This window comes from Hippocampus comes, unplaced genomic scaffold, assembly GCF_001891065.2.
Source record: "Hippocampus comes isolate QL1 unplaced genomic scaffold, H_comes_QL1_v1.1 scaffold234, whole genome shotgun sequence".
NCBI lineage: Eukaryota > Metazoa > Chordata > Actinopteri > Syngnathiformes > Syngnathidae > Hippocampus > Hippocampus comes.
The window spans coordinates 658416-674281 of NW_017805479.1; the positions used below are offsets into that span (position 1 = coordinate 658416).

A 15866-nucleotide genomic window follows, 5' to 3' on the forward strand; every position below is an offset into this window, starting at 1 on the left:
TTGTTGTTTATCTGCACACATGGTTAATAAAGTAAAGGGGTACATGCCATCTAAGAAGAGTGTTGAGCACAATGAAATGAGCACTTTGTGTTTGTGATATTTGTATTTTTCTATTTTAACGTTTACCCTTGATCTCATCTGGACTTGGAGTTGGACTCAGATCTTTGTGACTTGGACTTAAATTGAATTCGATCAAGGTGGACTTGACTACAGGCCTGCCATAAGCTTGTGTCTATCCCAGCCGAATTTGGGAGAGAGGCGATGTATATCCTGGTCTGAAGAAACTTGAGTGCACAAAGCATTGTTGAGAGGAAAAAATGGAATCAGCAATTGTGGAGGACCTTCTGGATTAGATGGAAAATGGAAAACATCTGTTGAAATCTGGGGTGTCAAATTCATTTTTAGGACAGTGAAACCAAATAAATGTTTAATCATCTCATCATATTCTTACTTGTACACAACAAATTGATCGATGACTCATTTTGAAATCAGTCAACTGTAACAGTTTGCTCAATTATTGTTCAAGAGTGTAAACAGGGTAAGAAAATTATTGCAAAATAATATAAGTTATTTATTACACATGACAATTTGACATTTAGGTACACTTAAAGCAAGGATCATGGAAGTTGACGTGCGTGATTTGCTTCCGTGAGCCACATAAAATGATGTGGCGAGCCGTATCTGGCCCCCGGCCTTGAGTTTGGCACCTGTGGTTGAAATAATAGTTGATGCACCAGTAGAAGGGGACTGGATCAGACCACGCTGCTGTCACACAAGGTTGAGATTGATAACACAGAAACTCATTGGAAAGTTAAACACTGTTTCAAAAATGTTTTTTGTTTATTGCAATCCATACAATAAAATTCTTTCCAAAATAGGTGCCGAAGACTTAGAACCTGTGATTAAACAAAACAAAACAAAAAAAAAAATCCAAAACACTTAATTGCTAGAATATCGATAATGCGTTTGTTGTGCGGACATATCAAAGGTCTATTTTTGCAATGGATATTATGTCAGCATATTTGATAAACTTTCAGAATGCAGTTGTGCATGAATTTGGCAGTTCAGACTTTGACACAATTCTTGTTATGGAACAGGCAGACAAGAATACAGAAAAACACCAACAGAAAAAAAATACACCGATTGCAAATTACAAATAGTATATGTAGATGTAAAGAAGTAGTGAAACAAAACAAAAAAAAACACTAGTGCAAAAGATCTAAAAGAGTTAGTTTTAAACCAGGATTAAGCTTCAGGAGCTGGACAAGAAAATTGAGTATTTCACAATACAATACAGTACAATACATTCACTTTAACAACATCTGCAGCTGTAACAAAGCACAAGCAAACACCTCATAAACGACACTATTTAAAGGACATAAAATACAGTAATTGACAGGTAGTAAGTCATCTGTAAGGATTTAGGCTTGTATTAGGCGTAATGTTTCAAATCCAGACAAATGTGAAAGAAAAACAAAACCGCAATTAGCTGTTGGGGAGATTCATGTCCACTTCCTGGTTAATGCCAAGGTGCCCTTGAGCAAGGCACCCTCCACAACTCCCCACTTTAGAAGGTGCAGCACCGTTTGCGCGTCCCGTTCACTCTCTGCTTGCACGCTTGTGAACTGCTTCTCCGGGTGGTGGTCTGTGAATCTGAATGGATTTTCCCCATTTTATGATCACCCGTTTATCATCCTCCTTGTAAATTATTTTTAAAAAGTGATCCCACTCCAGTCCACGCGGTGGTAATAACGCACCTACAGCTCTTATTTGACTGCCGTTTAGAGATGGAGAAGGCTTCCTCTTTGAGCTCAACAAGGAGACGATGTGTTTTTCAGACATCAATCTCGCCCCACCTTGAACCCGAAGAGAACTAATGGAATACACGACTACCCATAACGGCACGTTCCGTGACCATTTAATTTTCCTTTTGCTTTCTCTTTTTGTGAAGATCCATGCAAGTCATGGTAAGTTTTTGTTTGTTTGCCTGACGTTAGTGCGTTTGTACTGTGACCGAACAATGCTGTCTTAACAATTTGACGTCCAGAAAACATAGTACTGTACTTGTAGACAGGAATTTTTATTTATTTATTTATCGACAGGTTGATTTTTGTTGGTGTACTGTATATGTTTTTATGTACAGATCAAGTGACACCCAATATTGAGTTCTAGTTGGGACACATGAAACAATCCATATGCGCCGGAATCAAAAATGCACGTATAGCACACTACAAGGGTCTTTTTGCGGGTAGCAATAACACGGAAGTCGAGTTGTCCTTTTTTTTTGTTTCAGTGATTGAAGCGCTGCCTCCACCACGGAATGTAGTTTTGATGACCATGAACACCAATTACACACTGAAGTGGGGCTGGAACGAGACGACTTCGAAGACTGAAGCTGTTTCGTTTTCGGTCCAATATATTTCGTGAGTAGAACTGCATATTACAATTTTGAGCTGTGTCTGTGAATGAGACATTTTTATTGGCTTAGATACATTACTAATCCAAACATCATTTGTGGAAACATCCATTTTTCATGTGAGAAAAAGTATTACAACTTATGACGGAGGTGGTTTGTTATGCGGGAGTGTCCTGTTTGGCTCAACCCAACTGTATTTATCGAGCACTAAAACAATCATAGCTGTGTACAAAGTGCTGCGCATGTAGCAAAAATAAACCATACAACAAATTAATAACAAAGACAGTAGATTGCACAAAAACAGTAAAACTACAAATAAAGTCTGCTGAGTCAAAATCCAAATAATTAAAAACGAGTTTTGAGACAAGTTTTAAAGATAGGCATTTTTTTGTTGTTGTTCTTGTCTTTCCAGGAAATACAAGCTCGAATCCAAGAAAAGGCACAACTGGTCTATTGCCTGTGACAAGACGTCTTCCAAGTTTTGTGACCTTACCGCATATAACCTACACTATTTGGGCATCTACATGCTGCGTGTACGCACCAATGACAATCACAGTCATTCAGACTGGGTGCAGAAAGAATTTTGTCCTGAGAAGCATGGTGAGTAATTGTAGGAAAGTGGGGAAACGTTCCAGAAAATTGACAAATTAAGACACTTCAATTCCTTCTATCCACTTTCTTTTGGGCAAGGCACCTATTGCTGAAGGCGGCCGTATGGCTGGATTGTATCACTTAGGTAGAATGCTTGTAACAGCTGTCAACTGTCCGTTATCGTTAGTCCATCATATTTTCAAGCCGAACCAAACTGTAATCATCAGTCAGTCACTCCATTGTTGCGTCAGTAAATTTCACCGGTCCGCCAAATCATTTCCAATCCGTCAGTCCCCCCCCACCCCCCCAAAAAAGTGAGGAAAAATCTAATTTGATTAAAATGGTGTTGCAGTACTATATATATATCAATGTGCCTAAATCAGGGGTCGCCAACCTTTTTGAGAGTGAGAGTGACTTCATTACTGATTGTGTGAAGGGCTACCAAATTGATACCACGTCCGAAATAACATTTGTCCAAATTACCTTTAATAATATGAGCATGTGTTATTTTTCATACACGATGATTCAGCCGGCTTGAGAAGCTTCATTGGAAGGAATAAGCTGACAGCCTACGTTGGGGCTCTTTAGCGCCCCCGAGTGGCTCCCTAGAGCTTTTTCAAAAATGTTTTGAAAATGGAAAAAGATGGGAGGGAAATATATTTTTTTGTTTTAATATGGTTTCTGTCAGAGGACAAGCATGACACAAACATTATTAACGTTTTCCGATGCTGTAAAAATGTGTAGAATAAATATTAAATGTCAACATTTTGTCAACGACTATTTGCGTCATAGCCTGCGACACACGTTTGTATTAGCAGGGCGGGATGTTACGGCCTGCGTGTGTAAGTGTGTGCGTATGCGCGCATGTGCGGTAACGGGTCAATCGCAGAAGATTGGTTGTTCGAAATGTAGATCTTCCGTCAAAAAGTTTTGGGCACCCTTCCTCAACAGGATGAACTGCAGGGGGAAAAAATACTTTTTTAATCATGAATGCTCGTGTATTTGTACCCAACTTAGTTATGTTGATAGCAGGCTAATATAGCTCATATAGATACATACAGCATGCGTTGCCTTCATTATACGGCTTTTTATTTTTTGCGGCTCCAGACATATTTGTTTTTTGTTTATTTTGGTCCAATATGGCTCTTTGAACATTTTGGGTTGCCGAGTCCTGGCCTACATGAAGGGTGTGGGGTGGGCGATGAACACTCAGACTCATGCGTTAACAGAACTCAATCGCAAAGTGAATGCGGTGGTCAAGTCGCTTCGCAAAATGGAAAAGAATGAGGAGTAGTTGGCTCGGCCTGGAAAATTGATTGAGGATTCAACAAATTCACCCCATTTTTGTCAGGCTCAAACCAAGCTCCCGTTTAAAGAGAATGGTTGGAGTCTGGTGGGGTTTTTTTTTTTCTCCTTCTTTTCCCTATTGTTTTCTGTTCACAACATCAAACCGCCAGGCTTCCTGTTCTGTCACCCCCTGTTGGTCATTGTTTTGTTGATGTTCCTCTGGACGGATTGAAACTGGGAAAGTAAATTCCTTGTCCGTGTGTTTTATACACTTGGTCAATAAATCTGTTTCTGATCTGCACCCATTAATCCATTTAATCCCAAAAATTTCCCAGACATTTAAAAGTCAAAATCAGGTGTCATTGGTAGCCCTTTTAAGTAATCAGTAATAACATTTTTTAGAGCCCTGTAAATTAAATAATTGTTGTCCTTCACAAATGTGACCGGTGAGAATAAATGGGTTAAGGATATGCGCAAAATCTTAGGCCTAACAAGCCACCGTAGCCTGACATCATGAGAAATATTAGCCCGTCGTGAATGTTGGTCATTCGTCATCCATCGTCTTTTGTTTAGGTACTCCATTGCCAGTATGTTGGAGGTCAAAGCAGCTCTAATAACAAGGGTTTGTGTTTTAGATGCCGCCCTTGTCATTTCTGTACAATGAAAGCACCGATCGTCACAATTGTCTATCTTTACAGAATACAGTGGTACCTCTACTGATGAAATTAATTGGTTCTGGAAGAAATTTCTGAACTAGAACATTTTGTAAGTCGAGACGCGTTTTCCATGTAAATGCCCAAATCCCCCCCCCAATTCAGACGTTTAAAAAAAAGCATAAAATGCGTCAAAATGTTACAGTTAGATTATTGCACAATAAATGAGGATTCAGCATAGTGTAACAAAGAATAAAGAATAAAAATGATGGTCATTTAACTTTTAACCGTATCCTCATTGTTTTTTTGCCCTCTTTTGTTCATGTTCTCTCTCAGAAGTGGTTTTTGCCTGGTGTTTGGGGAATTGAACCAAGGGCATTTGCTTTTGTCGGCTTTTAACAATCCTTCGAAAATGTCCAAGGCAAACATCAGCATAGTGTGCGATCGCCCCACTGGTAAACACTTTTTCTGGGTGATTCACATTTACTTAAAACTATCGGAACACCTCACTGCCCGAGGGGCGAATGACGAGGACGCTGCATCGACACGTCTATCAGCACACACAGACACATACGATAAAAGTCCCTCTTAGCCAATGGGATGCCAAAATGATGCTCGATAGTAGCCAATGGCAGAGCAGCAATAAGTCTGTTGCGTTCAGGAAACTCGGAGCTGCGAGTAGCAGTCCATATTGTACTTTTACCTTTCGTATCTTCAAATTTATTTCGTAACAAGAGGCAATATTTTCCTGTTGAGATGTTTTGTAACTCGAAAATTTCGTATAAAGAGACGTTCGTAATTTAGAGGTACCACTGTATAGTTCACTTGCAAAAAGCACAGTGTGAATACGAACCTCAACAAACTTGTTGTTTTGTTGTCTCGTTAAGAGGGAGGAAATTTCGTCTGTGCTGTATGTTGCACATACAGCGCATTTGCCAATAAAGTTGTACTTGACTTGATATAAAAACTAGGTCCACTTTTGGTTAGGACAAACAGGCGGGCCAAAGGACCTTTCTGGTGTGAATACATCCCTAACCTTGTTCAGCAATCTAACTTCACCTTTTCAACAGCTGCTTGGGTTTGTGCCAAAGCACCAGATCCTAAAGAAACCCCCCCAATAAATCATAATACTGTCACTCGGGTGTAGCCTAAAATTTCAGTGCCATGGCCGGGACGACACAATATGTCTCACATAGGGGTGACCATCCGCATGCACGCATATCATTCGCTTTATTGTAACCCCCTTTGGAACTGACATGTCATTGTTTGTCATACAACTCACAGGCAGGGTTTCATGAAAAAAATTGCATACGTTCAGAACCTTGCCCAACACACTCATAAAAACAAGCAGGAGCAAGTCTAAGTAAAACGCAATATTTTGCTGTGTTTAATTCACTAAAGCAATGGTTTTGATTGACATTGACAGTAAGAATTACATGTTGTTTACCAAAGGCTGTCTTTTCCAATTGCCATTCAGATGAATTGTAATTGTAATCTTTAAATATGCAGTTACTTTCAATAACTTGTGACGAGGTGCCAAGGGTTTTTATGAAAACACTGCGTTCATGTGAATCAAAATGGCATAAAAGTCCCACGTATCAAAATCCTTCCCCCACATGTTGGGGTGGCCAAGAAGTGAGAACCCTACGCAGCATCGCCCCTGCTGTAACCCCGATACTTCACTGCGGGTCATTTTCTCAGTTCCTTGTCTTCATTTATGCCACATGTATTGGGGGTTATAAATACTATTAATTGTTGAAGCCACCGATTTTCAGATCTCCTTTCTCTTCTGTCTTTGTAGCTGCAGTTGGTCCACCATCCAAAGTGGAATTGGCTGTTTCTGTGAACAACCTTGATGTTTTTATCTCCGATCCACTGACCAATTCAAATCGCTCGATGAAAGTGAATCTTCCCAAGATGTATTACAACATTGTGTACTGGGAACATCATGCAAACAAGCGGGTAGGAACTACCAACTTTAAAGTTTCTCGAACCCACACAAAATTTATTCGCTTTTATCATGGAGGTGGAAAGTTCATCAAATTTAACTGTACAATCGATGATAAATGGGATACATTTATATTGCAGATTTATTTCCTCTAGATTTCCAAGGTACAGTGAAACTCCTCTACAACGAAATCATGTTTGCAGGAAGAAATTTTTCACAACAGGGGGTTTTTCACTTTAGCAAATTTGATCTCAGATGTAAACACACACACATACAAACGTTTGTGTACTTTTTATTTTTATTCCAATAGTGCATAAATATGAGCATACACTTATTTGACACTTCATATAGTCAGTGTAGAAAGAAAAAAAGGGAAAGAAATTGCGAAATTTACGATCAGCGTTCACTTTCATTGACAACAATTTCTTGGATAATGTCTTTTATTTTGTTTCCTCCGTCTTTCATTTTGATCACTTTTACCCTCTCTTCCAGCGTCAGAGCTCTTCTAAGTCTTAGCTGCTTGACATCCAAAGGTCCGTTTTGTAGCCATTTTAGCAATGCAACGTTCTTGCTGTGTCTGAAACTAACAATAACAAATACTTCCTGGACTACTGCGCATGTGTAAACCAGTGTGGTGGTTGCTGTTGCCGTTTCCGAAAGAAGCAGTAGAGGTCGCTGTTGGATTAGACTTCGTTGTAGTGAATCTCGTCGCAGGCAAGAGCAGAGAAAAAGATTTTGTATAGCGCAACAGGGTTTTTTTTCGTTGTATGGAGGGCAGTAAAGTGGGAATGGTGTTAATGCATGAAGATTTTTTTTCACACTAGGGGGTATTTTCGCCCATGTAGGTTTCGTTGTAGAGGAGTTTCACTGTATAAGTCGCACCCACTACATTTTTAAAGGAAAACCCATTTTCTTCACGCACAAGCCGCACCTATCTATAAGCCGCAGGTGACCATATTGTAACATGAGATATTTGCAAAGAAAGACGGTACACAGAAAGGTTTCAACGTTTAATAACATACCTTAACTTTTGTTTCACTACGGCAGTAAAACAGCACTCACACGGCTGGTTTAAAAAAAAAGAAAAAGAAAAGGCACCGTTCCCTGTCGAGTAATGCTTTGTTTTAAAATGAAAAAAATCCTCGCTTATCGCAATACTTGGTCAGCCATTCTTCATCCGGTTTTCTACCATCCACGCTTTCGTGTCAACTTTCACAACAATGTCTTTCGGGAGGTTTTCTTTTGACATGTAATCAGGTGAACAATACTATGACTGTTGTAGTGAATGCTCCCTCGCTTAATAAGTGGAGCACTGTCACTTTAAAAAGAGCGTTGGATAATCTCGTGAAACTTCGATCAGGAAGTGAAGTGAGACGAACGCTGAGCTGTGCTTATTCAGACCTGTTGTATCTGCAATCGGAATTGTAACACGGCTGATAATCAAGAGTGAATATCGTCATTTGGGAATTTGAACGGCGTCGCATGATGGGTCGTGTGAACAGCCGTGAAGCAGGGGAGATTTGTTGTTTTCCGCGTGTTTCGGGCAGATACATGCCGAAAAATGCTCTCAAACCACTACTGTTGTCTATTTTTGGATATTTTTTCTAATTGTTAGTCCCATTCGACATATCTCAGAAAATGTACAGCATTAATAAAATAAAAGACTATGTTCAGTCGTGAATAAAGCCTTCATAAAAATTATTTTGTGTTCGGTCAAGTCTGTCATTGACCTGGCCACAACGCTTTCGGATTGCAGTCCAGCTCAAAACACAGATGAAGTGCGCCCTCTCATGGCCAATTGTATTCATTTTGACACATGATAGCGTCTCACTCTTACCTTATCTGCTCGAGCGCTCCCTGGTGGCCGTTGGAAAAATCTTTAAACAGGCCGCATCATTCAATAAACCGCAGGGTTGAAAACGTGTGACAAAAGTAGCGGCTTATTGTCCGTAAATTATGGTACTTTTTACTTCCTTTGTAGTCTGTCTAAGCAGAATTCCGGAGAAAAGGTGGTGCAATATTGACAACTTCAGACATTAAAGATTTTCATTTTTCTTCAGTCTGCAGTTAACCTCCATTAACTACAGTATTTTGTGATATTATGATATTAAATGATTATTTTATATATGTGTGTATGTGTGTGTGTGTGTGTATGTGTATATATATATATATATATATATATATATATATATATATATACATATATATATATATATATAAAAAGCTTGTTTTTTGGACCATCTGGTCTCAGGAGTTTTGTCTCACATCCTGCATACCCCTTAAGCCATTTTGTGTGGGAAAGAAAATGAGTGTGATGTCTTGCCATGTGCTATATATTTATATTACAGTACTGTATAACAATAACGATAATTAACTGCTTGTCTCTGGCTTTCAGATCCCACAACCCCAAATTATGAACACCAGTACGAATATGGTAACTCTGACAGACCTGAAATTTTGGACATTGTACTGTGTTCGGGTCCAGTCACGTTCTGACCGTCCCGACAAGAGCAGCAAATTCAACTTGCCGCATTGCATTCAGACTGATGGTATCTAAAATGTTTTTTTTTTTTTTTAATATATTGAGTTTTAACTGACTCAAACCATCCTTTGTCGATTTTCTTTTGAGGTCAAATTAACAAATGTAACTGTTTGAATAAAAAAGAAAATACAGCCCACATTTTATCCTATTTTAAAACTACTGTGCAGATACAAATGACCACAAATCGACTCTGAGCATTAATAGGATACATGACATGCTACATGACACAGTAATAATCATTTGTGTTTCTACTTTTCAACAGGCTTCATTCCTTGGTGGCAAACTGTTGTGTACTTCTTGGGCTCTTTGGTAATGAGTTGTACAGTTGTGCTCCTCCTCTTGTATATTCTCTTCAGATGTTATAAGACATTCAAGGCAACGTTCTATCCCTTGATCCAGCTTCCACAAATTTTCCAAAAGGTATGGAGGGAATACACGCACACACACAAAAAAAGAAACATTTTCTAACACAAGATGTTTTTTTTTTCACTGTTTCTTTAAATCAGGGCTGTCAAACTCATTTTTTGTTGCGGACCACTTCAGAGTTATGGCTTCCCTCGGAGGGCCGGTGCAAAATCTCAACGTTATTTATTACCCATGACAATTTGACACTGCGGTACAGAATTCAGCAAGAATTCACCTGTGCTTTAAATGATTCTATCTTTCACACTGGCACATTAATCTTATTTTCGTTAAGCTTTTCATCCATCCATCTATGTTGACTTATTCAATCCCCATGATGTATAAATACAGCTTGAAAATCTGCGACAGCCGCCTACCTAGGAAGTATTTATAGGTCAGTTCCTTTTTCTTTTTCATGTGACGCAGCCCCTTAATAACGATCAGGCTTGTCTGCATTGTAAACCGTTTAAAATGTGTCCAGCAGGTGGCATCGGGTGTAAGGGATAGGCCAGGAACACAGATGCAGAACAAGTAAAAATAGAGAGGGGGGGGGCGGGGGGGTATAGCGTGTAGTTAGAATGCATTCAAACCAGTAGTGATGGAGGAATTAAAACGACCCGTGAGGATTGCTGTTTGCCCATGACGAGGGAAAGGAGTTTCTGAAAGCAGCAGTACGCTTTCATTTGTGCAAAAGCAGCAGCCATCAAAATAGGCTTCGCGTGCACCAACATCGTCAGCCTCATTCAAATGCCACACCGCAGTTAGAGTGTCTTTGCAAAACCAAGGGAAATGAAATCAGAATGCGGTGCAAGACATGTTGTGTGCCCATGTGTCAGGGCAATTGCTTCATTTTGTATTACACGCACACACAAATATGTGTTTACTTAATATTTATAAATTAAGTATAAATTTACATACAGTGCATTTACACATGCAGGCATACACGTGCACACTCACTGAATTGGTTCACTTCTGTTCATAGTTCATTTCAGCAGTCCAATAGAGTGCAGATTAATAATTTTGTGACAAAAAAGCCTTTTTGTGGTGTTGTTCATTTCGTTTATTATTTTTATATTTTTATTATTATATTTTATTGTCTTATTTAGATGTTTTGAAATGTCACAAAAGCAAAAAAAAATATAGTGGTACCATACTTGAAATTAACAATTGGTAACCTCACAAAAAGCAATATGGTAACAATATTTAATTTATAAGATCTTGGGGCAAGGGGAATACCAGTGACGTATGCCATTATGTCCGTTTATCTTCCCAGTATCCTCTTGACCCCCTTGGGTCTGATATTCCTTGTCTTCTGCCCGTGGAATCTGAAGCTGAACTCTTTTGTGATATCGTCACAATATGTCCAAAACCTCCGGAACATCACAGTCACTCCTCAAAAGATCCATCGATGCCCCCTTTCGGTCTGGAGCCTGCTAGTAGTTCAACGTAAGTTCACTTTGCATTGTTTTTACGTAATGATCATTTTTAAGGCTAGCTCATGCTAATGTCACAAACTAGCAATCACATCAACTGAATGTTGAAATGCCGTGATTTCTACTCTATTGTGGTGACCGGAGCCTTTAGTGACCTAATCCACCTTCTAATGTTGCCACTATCAATCTTGGACTTTTCCAAAATAACAACCAAAAATGCAATATAATTATGCGTGGCATTAGAGCAAAAGAGGCATTTGGGCCGAGTTCCGTTATTACTTAAACAACAAACACAGTTCACCTGTTACCTTACAACAATGCCAAACCTTGACTGGAATATCATTGAACAGGCCAAAAACCTTAAATAAAATACATCGTCACCAGAGATGACAATTTGTTATCTTTCCTCTTCAGGGTGAGTTAGTTTACTAACTCTTGAGTCAGAGCTCGCGAGTCATCGTGCTGTTCAGGGGTAATGTGGACATGTCAATTAAATCCATTCGTAAGGTTGAAACACATCAGTCAGCTATGGCATTGGTCGACCCATCCTCACAATGTCCCCATTTTTCTTTGGAAAGTCCATCTCGAAAATACATTTTTAATGTTGTCCGACATTCACCCTCATCAGTCACCCGGCACACAAATTGCAAGATTCAGCTCTGATCAACCAGTCAGAGATCGAAAGAATGCCTCTGAGTGATGTCACGCTCAACTTTTGTGAAGGCCCAGTTTTGTGAGTCTAAAATCTGATTGCTTAAAAAACAAAACGAAACAAAACAAAAAAAACATCTGCTATTGCTAGTAGCGCATATGTGTATGGGCCTCCTCTTGATTATGAAGGCCTTTGGCAGATTACATTGACAAATGCTAGAAATTGAAGATAATACAGGTCGGACTGTAGGAAATAATCCCATTACATCTTGGTCGAGCTTCTGCGAGTGTTAAGGCCTTGGTGGCCTGCTATCATGTAAGATGTATGTATAATGGCGTTAACTTATTGAATTTAATGAGCCAAGAAAGCCTTTTGGGGGCTCGCAGGATTATATTTTTGCAGCCCCCACACTTGAGACCAAATTGTAATGTTCGTGCAGCCCCCATCTTTTTTTTTTGCCATGTAATTGACCTGGCCATTTTGTGCTTTTAAAAAAAAGTTTTATTTTTATTTTTTTGTCATTTATGGGATACTATACCTCAGGCTCATCACAGCTTTCGGCGAAACGTAATTCTGAAGTGAAACCAAGTGGAAGGAAAATATGCTGTCACCCAGTCCCAATCGTGTCTTTTTTTTCAAAACCTGTCATGAAGTGAAAGGTTGACACCGAAAACGGACAATTTCAAGAAAAACATGAGACTGAATGTTTGTTGTGCACAAGGGTAGAACCACATCTTGAATACATGGGGAAAGTTGCAGTTTTCAATGAATCAGACTTCATTTCGCAACTACATATGCTGAAGTGTACGCAAAGTGCCAGGGAGATTAGATGGAGGAATGACTCGCCAATCTTGCTCACGCTCTGCAGAACCATTCATGTTCTGAAGTTTTTTTGACTTTGACAAAATTGGATTATTTGTACTTTTTTTTTTTGATACTTGAACGCTCTTTTTGTGGGATATTTGATGCAGCCCAAGCAGTCTCAGACTCTCATTTCCAGCCACCCCTCCACTTACTTACTCTAAATTGAGTTTCAGACTGCTGCTTTCCAACAAAATTTCCAATCAACCTGGTCAGCAGAACAAAGATTGTTTCATTCATTTTTTTTTTCCAATCCATTGAAGACATCATCCTTTGCTTCTACTTTCAATTTGGTAGTTATCAAGCAGTTAAGAAGCCAGGTTCTTCTCAACTATAATTTATCACTCGTTAAAAGTAATAGATTACAAGACCTAAATTGTAATTGTGTTACAATTCTCGCGCGTTACTTTTTTCACCAAATCCCCAAAAAGTACAGTACTTTGACACAGCAATTCTTAAAAGCAGAATCTTTTTCGTCAGCTCTTGATGAACAGTTAGCTGTCGAATATTAAACTTGGCTGCAACTATTTTCTGCTACTCTGCGCATGTCGCTGAAAAGAAAATGTCCGTTCGGAATCGAAAGTGATCTGTCGTAGTTGCACAAAGAAGAAAAATAAGTCTGAACTAAGTGATACAAGACACATAAAGTCATCAGTGCAAAACATTTGTGAATTACATCAACATTTTTGTTCAGAAAAAAATATATCCTGAACTCCTCCCATGTTAACACCTTTCACCGATGTTGCACAGCTGTAATATTCAGCACATAAATTATAACGAGGTCTGCTATGTTCTGTTTCCTTTCCAGTGCTCTGTACAATCATCAGGACATAAGGAGAAGCACAGACTCTGGAGTTTACTCCACTGAAGGCAGCAAATGCCAGCAACATCAGTTAAACAGCAGTCAATCCTCCTTCGAGGCCGACCAAGACCCTGTTGACTTGGATCCTGTGAAAATACACGACATGAGTCCAGGGCATGACAGTCAGTGTGAGAATGCGGTTGAAGGTTTTATAGACCTTTGTGTCTGAAGATATGCAGTGGAACCTCTCAGGTGAAACAAAACTAATTTCCCAACAATGGCGTATTTTCTCCCAAAATGTAGTCATACAATTTAGGAGGGTCTCTATCCATCCATCCAAACCGCTTATCCTCCCAAACGTTGCGGGCATGGTGAAGCCTATCCCAGCTGACTTTGGGCTGTATGCGGGGTACACCCTGAACTGGTTGCCAACCAATCGCAGGGCACACATAGACAAACATCAACAATTCACTCTCACAGTCACGCCTCAGGACAATTTAGAGGATCAATTAACCTATCGTGCATGTTTTTGGAATGCGGGAGTAAACTGGAGCACCCAGAGAAAAACCCACGCAGGGACGGGGAAAACATGAAAACTTCACATAGGAAGGCTGGAGGCCGGATTCTAACCCAGGTTCTCTGTATTGTGAGGCAAATGTGCTCACCAGTCGCCCACCGTGCCACTTAAGGTGTCCCTTGCCTAATCCCCTGAAAGTTCTGCCGGGGGTGGGAGATAAAACTCCATCGGACACGGGATTCTGCCAAACATCGCCAGCAGAAGATCAAAATGCTTTTGGGCCTGCCTGCCAAGTTGGACCGGTATCTTCCCTCACCATCTGAGCCAGCAGAGCACCAGATGGTGGTCAGTTGACAGCTCTGTCCGTCCGTCTCTTAAGACGACTATCCAAGGCATGCAGCTGCGGGTCTGATGACACAACGATGTTAACTTACAAAGCCAATTCCAATGAAGCTGGGACATAAATAAAACCAGAAAACAATTATTTGCAAATCATGTTCAACTTATATTTAATTGAATACACTCAAATGAATGAACTTTATTGTTTTTAGCAAATATCATTAACCTTGAATTTTATGGCTGCAAGATGTTCCGAAAAAGCTGGGACAGGTGGCAAATAAGAATGACAAAGTTGGGGAATGCTCATCAAACAGTTGTTTGGAACAACCCGCAGGTGAACAGGCAAACTGCGAACAAGTGGGCGCCATGATGATAAAGAGACCTTCCCTGAATTGCTCTTTCTCAAGCAAAGATGGAACCTCTTTGTGATCACCTGCGTGAGAAAATAGTCAAACAGTTTAAGGAAAATGTTCCGAAGAGGACATCATTACATGAGCTCAGGAATATTTGAAAAAAAAAAAAAGATGTTCGTAAATACAGCTCGGTGCTCGATCTGGAAGTGCAACTTAAAACTCTACTATGCTAAGCAACAACACCCAGAAATGCCGCTGGTGTCTCTGGGCCTAAGCTCATCTTTGATGGACTGCCGCAAGGTGGAAAAGTGTTCCATGGTCTGACGAGTCCACATTTCAACCTGTTTTTGGAAATTGTGGACATTGTAGAGGGGAAAAAAATATCTGGACTGTTATGGACGCAAATTCCAAAAGCCAGCCTCTGCGACGGTATCGGGCTGTGTTAGTGCCAATGGCATGGGTAACTTCAACCTCTGTGAGGGCACCATTAATGCGGAAGAGTACATACAGGTTTTGGAGAAACATGCGCCGCCATCCAAGCAACGTCTTTTTCAGGGACGGCCCTACTTAATATCAGCTAGACAATGTCAGACCACATTCTGCACGTGTTACAATAGCGTGGCTTCGTTAGTAAAACAGTGCAGGTAATTGGCCTGCCTGCAGTCCAGACCAGTCTCCCGTTGAAAATGTGTCTCACATTATGAAGTGTAAAATATGACAAGGGAGACCACGGACTGTTGAAAAGTTGAAGCTGTACATCAAGCAAAAATGGGAACGAATTCCACTGACAAAGCTTCAACACTCGGTGTCCTCAGTTCCCAAACGTTCATTGAATGTTGGAAGAAAAGGATGTTGTAATACAGTGGTTAACATGACCCTGTATCAGTTTTTATGGAGCATGTTGCAACTTTATAATTTAAAAAGTTATTTACCAAAACCAATAGTTAATTATTTTTTAACATAACCAGCACAGCTGTTGTTAATGCACTGTAGAAATACAGATGTATTGTCTTTTGTTCAATTAAATAGAAGTTGAACGTGATTTGCAAATATTATATCGTCTTTATGTT

At 39.8% G+C, this 15866-nt stretch overlaps 1 protein-coding gene across 1 annotated transcript; it reads left to right on the plus strand.

The window, feature by feature from the left end:
• The first annotated feature begins 1782 nt into the window (after nucleotides 1-1782).
• On the plus strand, nucleotides 1783-13819 carry LOC109519252 (interferon alpha/beta receptor 1b-like). Its single transcript, XM_019875664.1, has 8 exons — nucleotides 1783-1967; nucleotides 2294-2423; nucleotides 2829-3016; nucleotides 6749-6909; nucleotides 9291-9444; nucleotides 9700-9857; nucleotides 11113-11285; nucleotides 13594-13819. The coding sequence occupies exons 1-8, from the start codon at nucleotides 1877-1879 to the stop codon at nucleotides 13814-13816; spliced, it is 1278 nt and encodes a 425-aa protein (XP_019731223.1). The 5' UTR covers nucleotides 1783-1876; the 3' UTR covers nucleotides 13817-13819.
• Nucleotides 13820-15866: the final 2047 nt, after the last annotated feature.

Bases quoted from the DNA above. Each gene is read 5' to 3' on its own strand.
- LOC109519252 (XM_019875664.1), top strand. From the start codon at position 1,877: ATGGAATACACGACTACCCATAACGGCACGTTCCGTGACCATTTAATT. The intron at 2,424-2,828 runs GTGAGTAGAACT...TTGTCTTTCCAG, and splicing joins TTTTCGGTCCAATATATTTC to GAAATACAAGCTCGAATCCA. The intron at 11,286-13,593 runs GTAAGTTCACTT...TTTCCTTTCCAG, and splicing joins GAGCCTGCTAGTAGTTCAAC to TGCTCTGTACAATCATCAGG.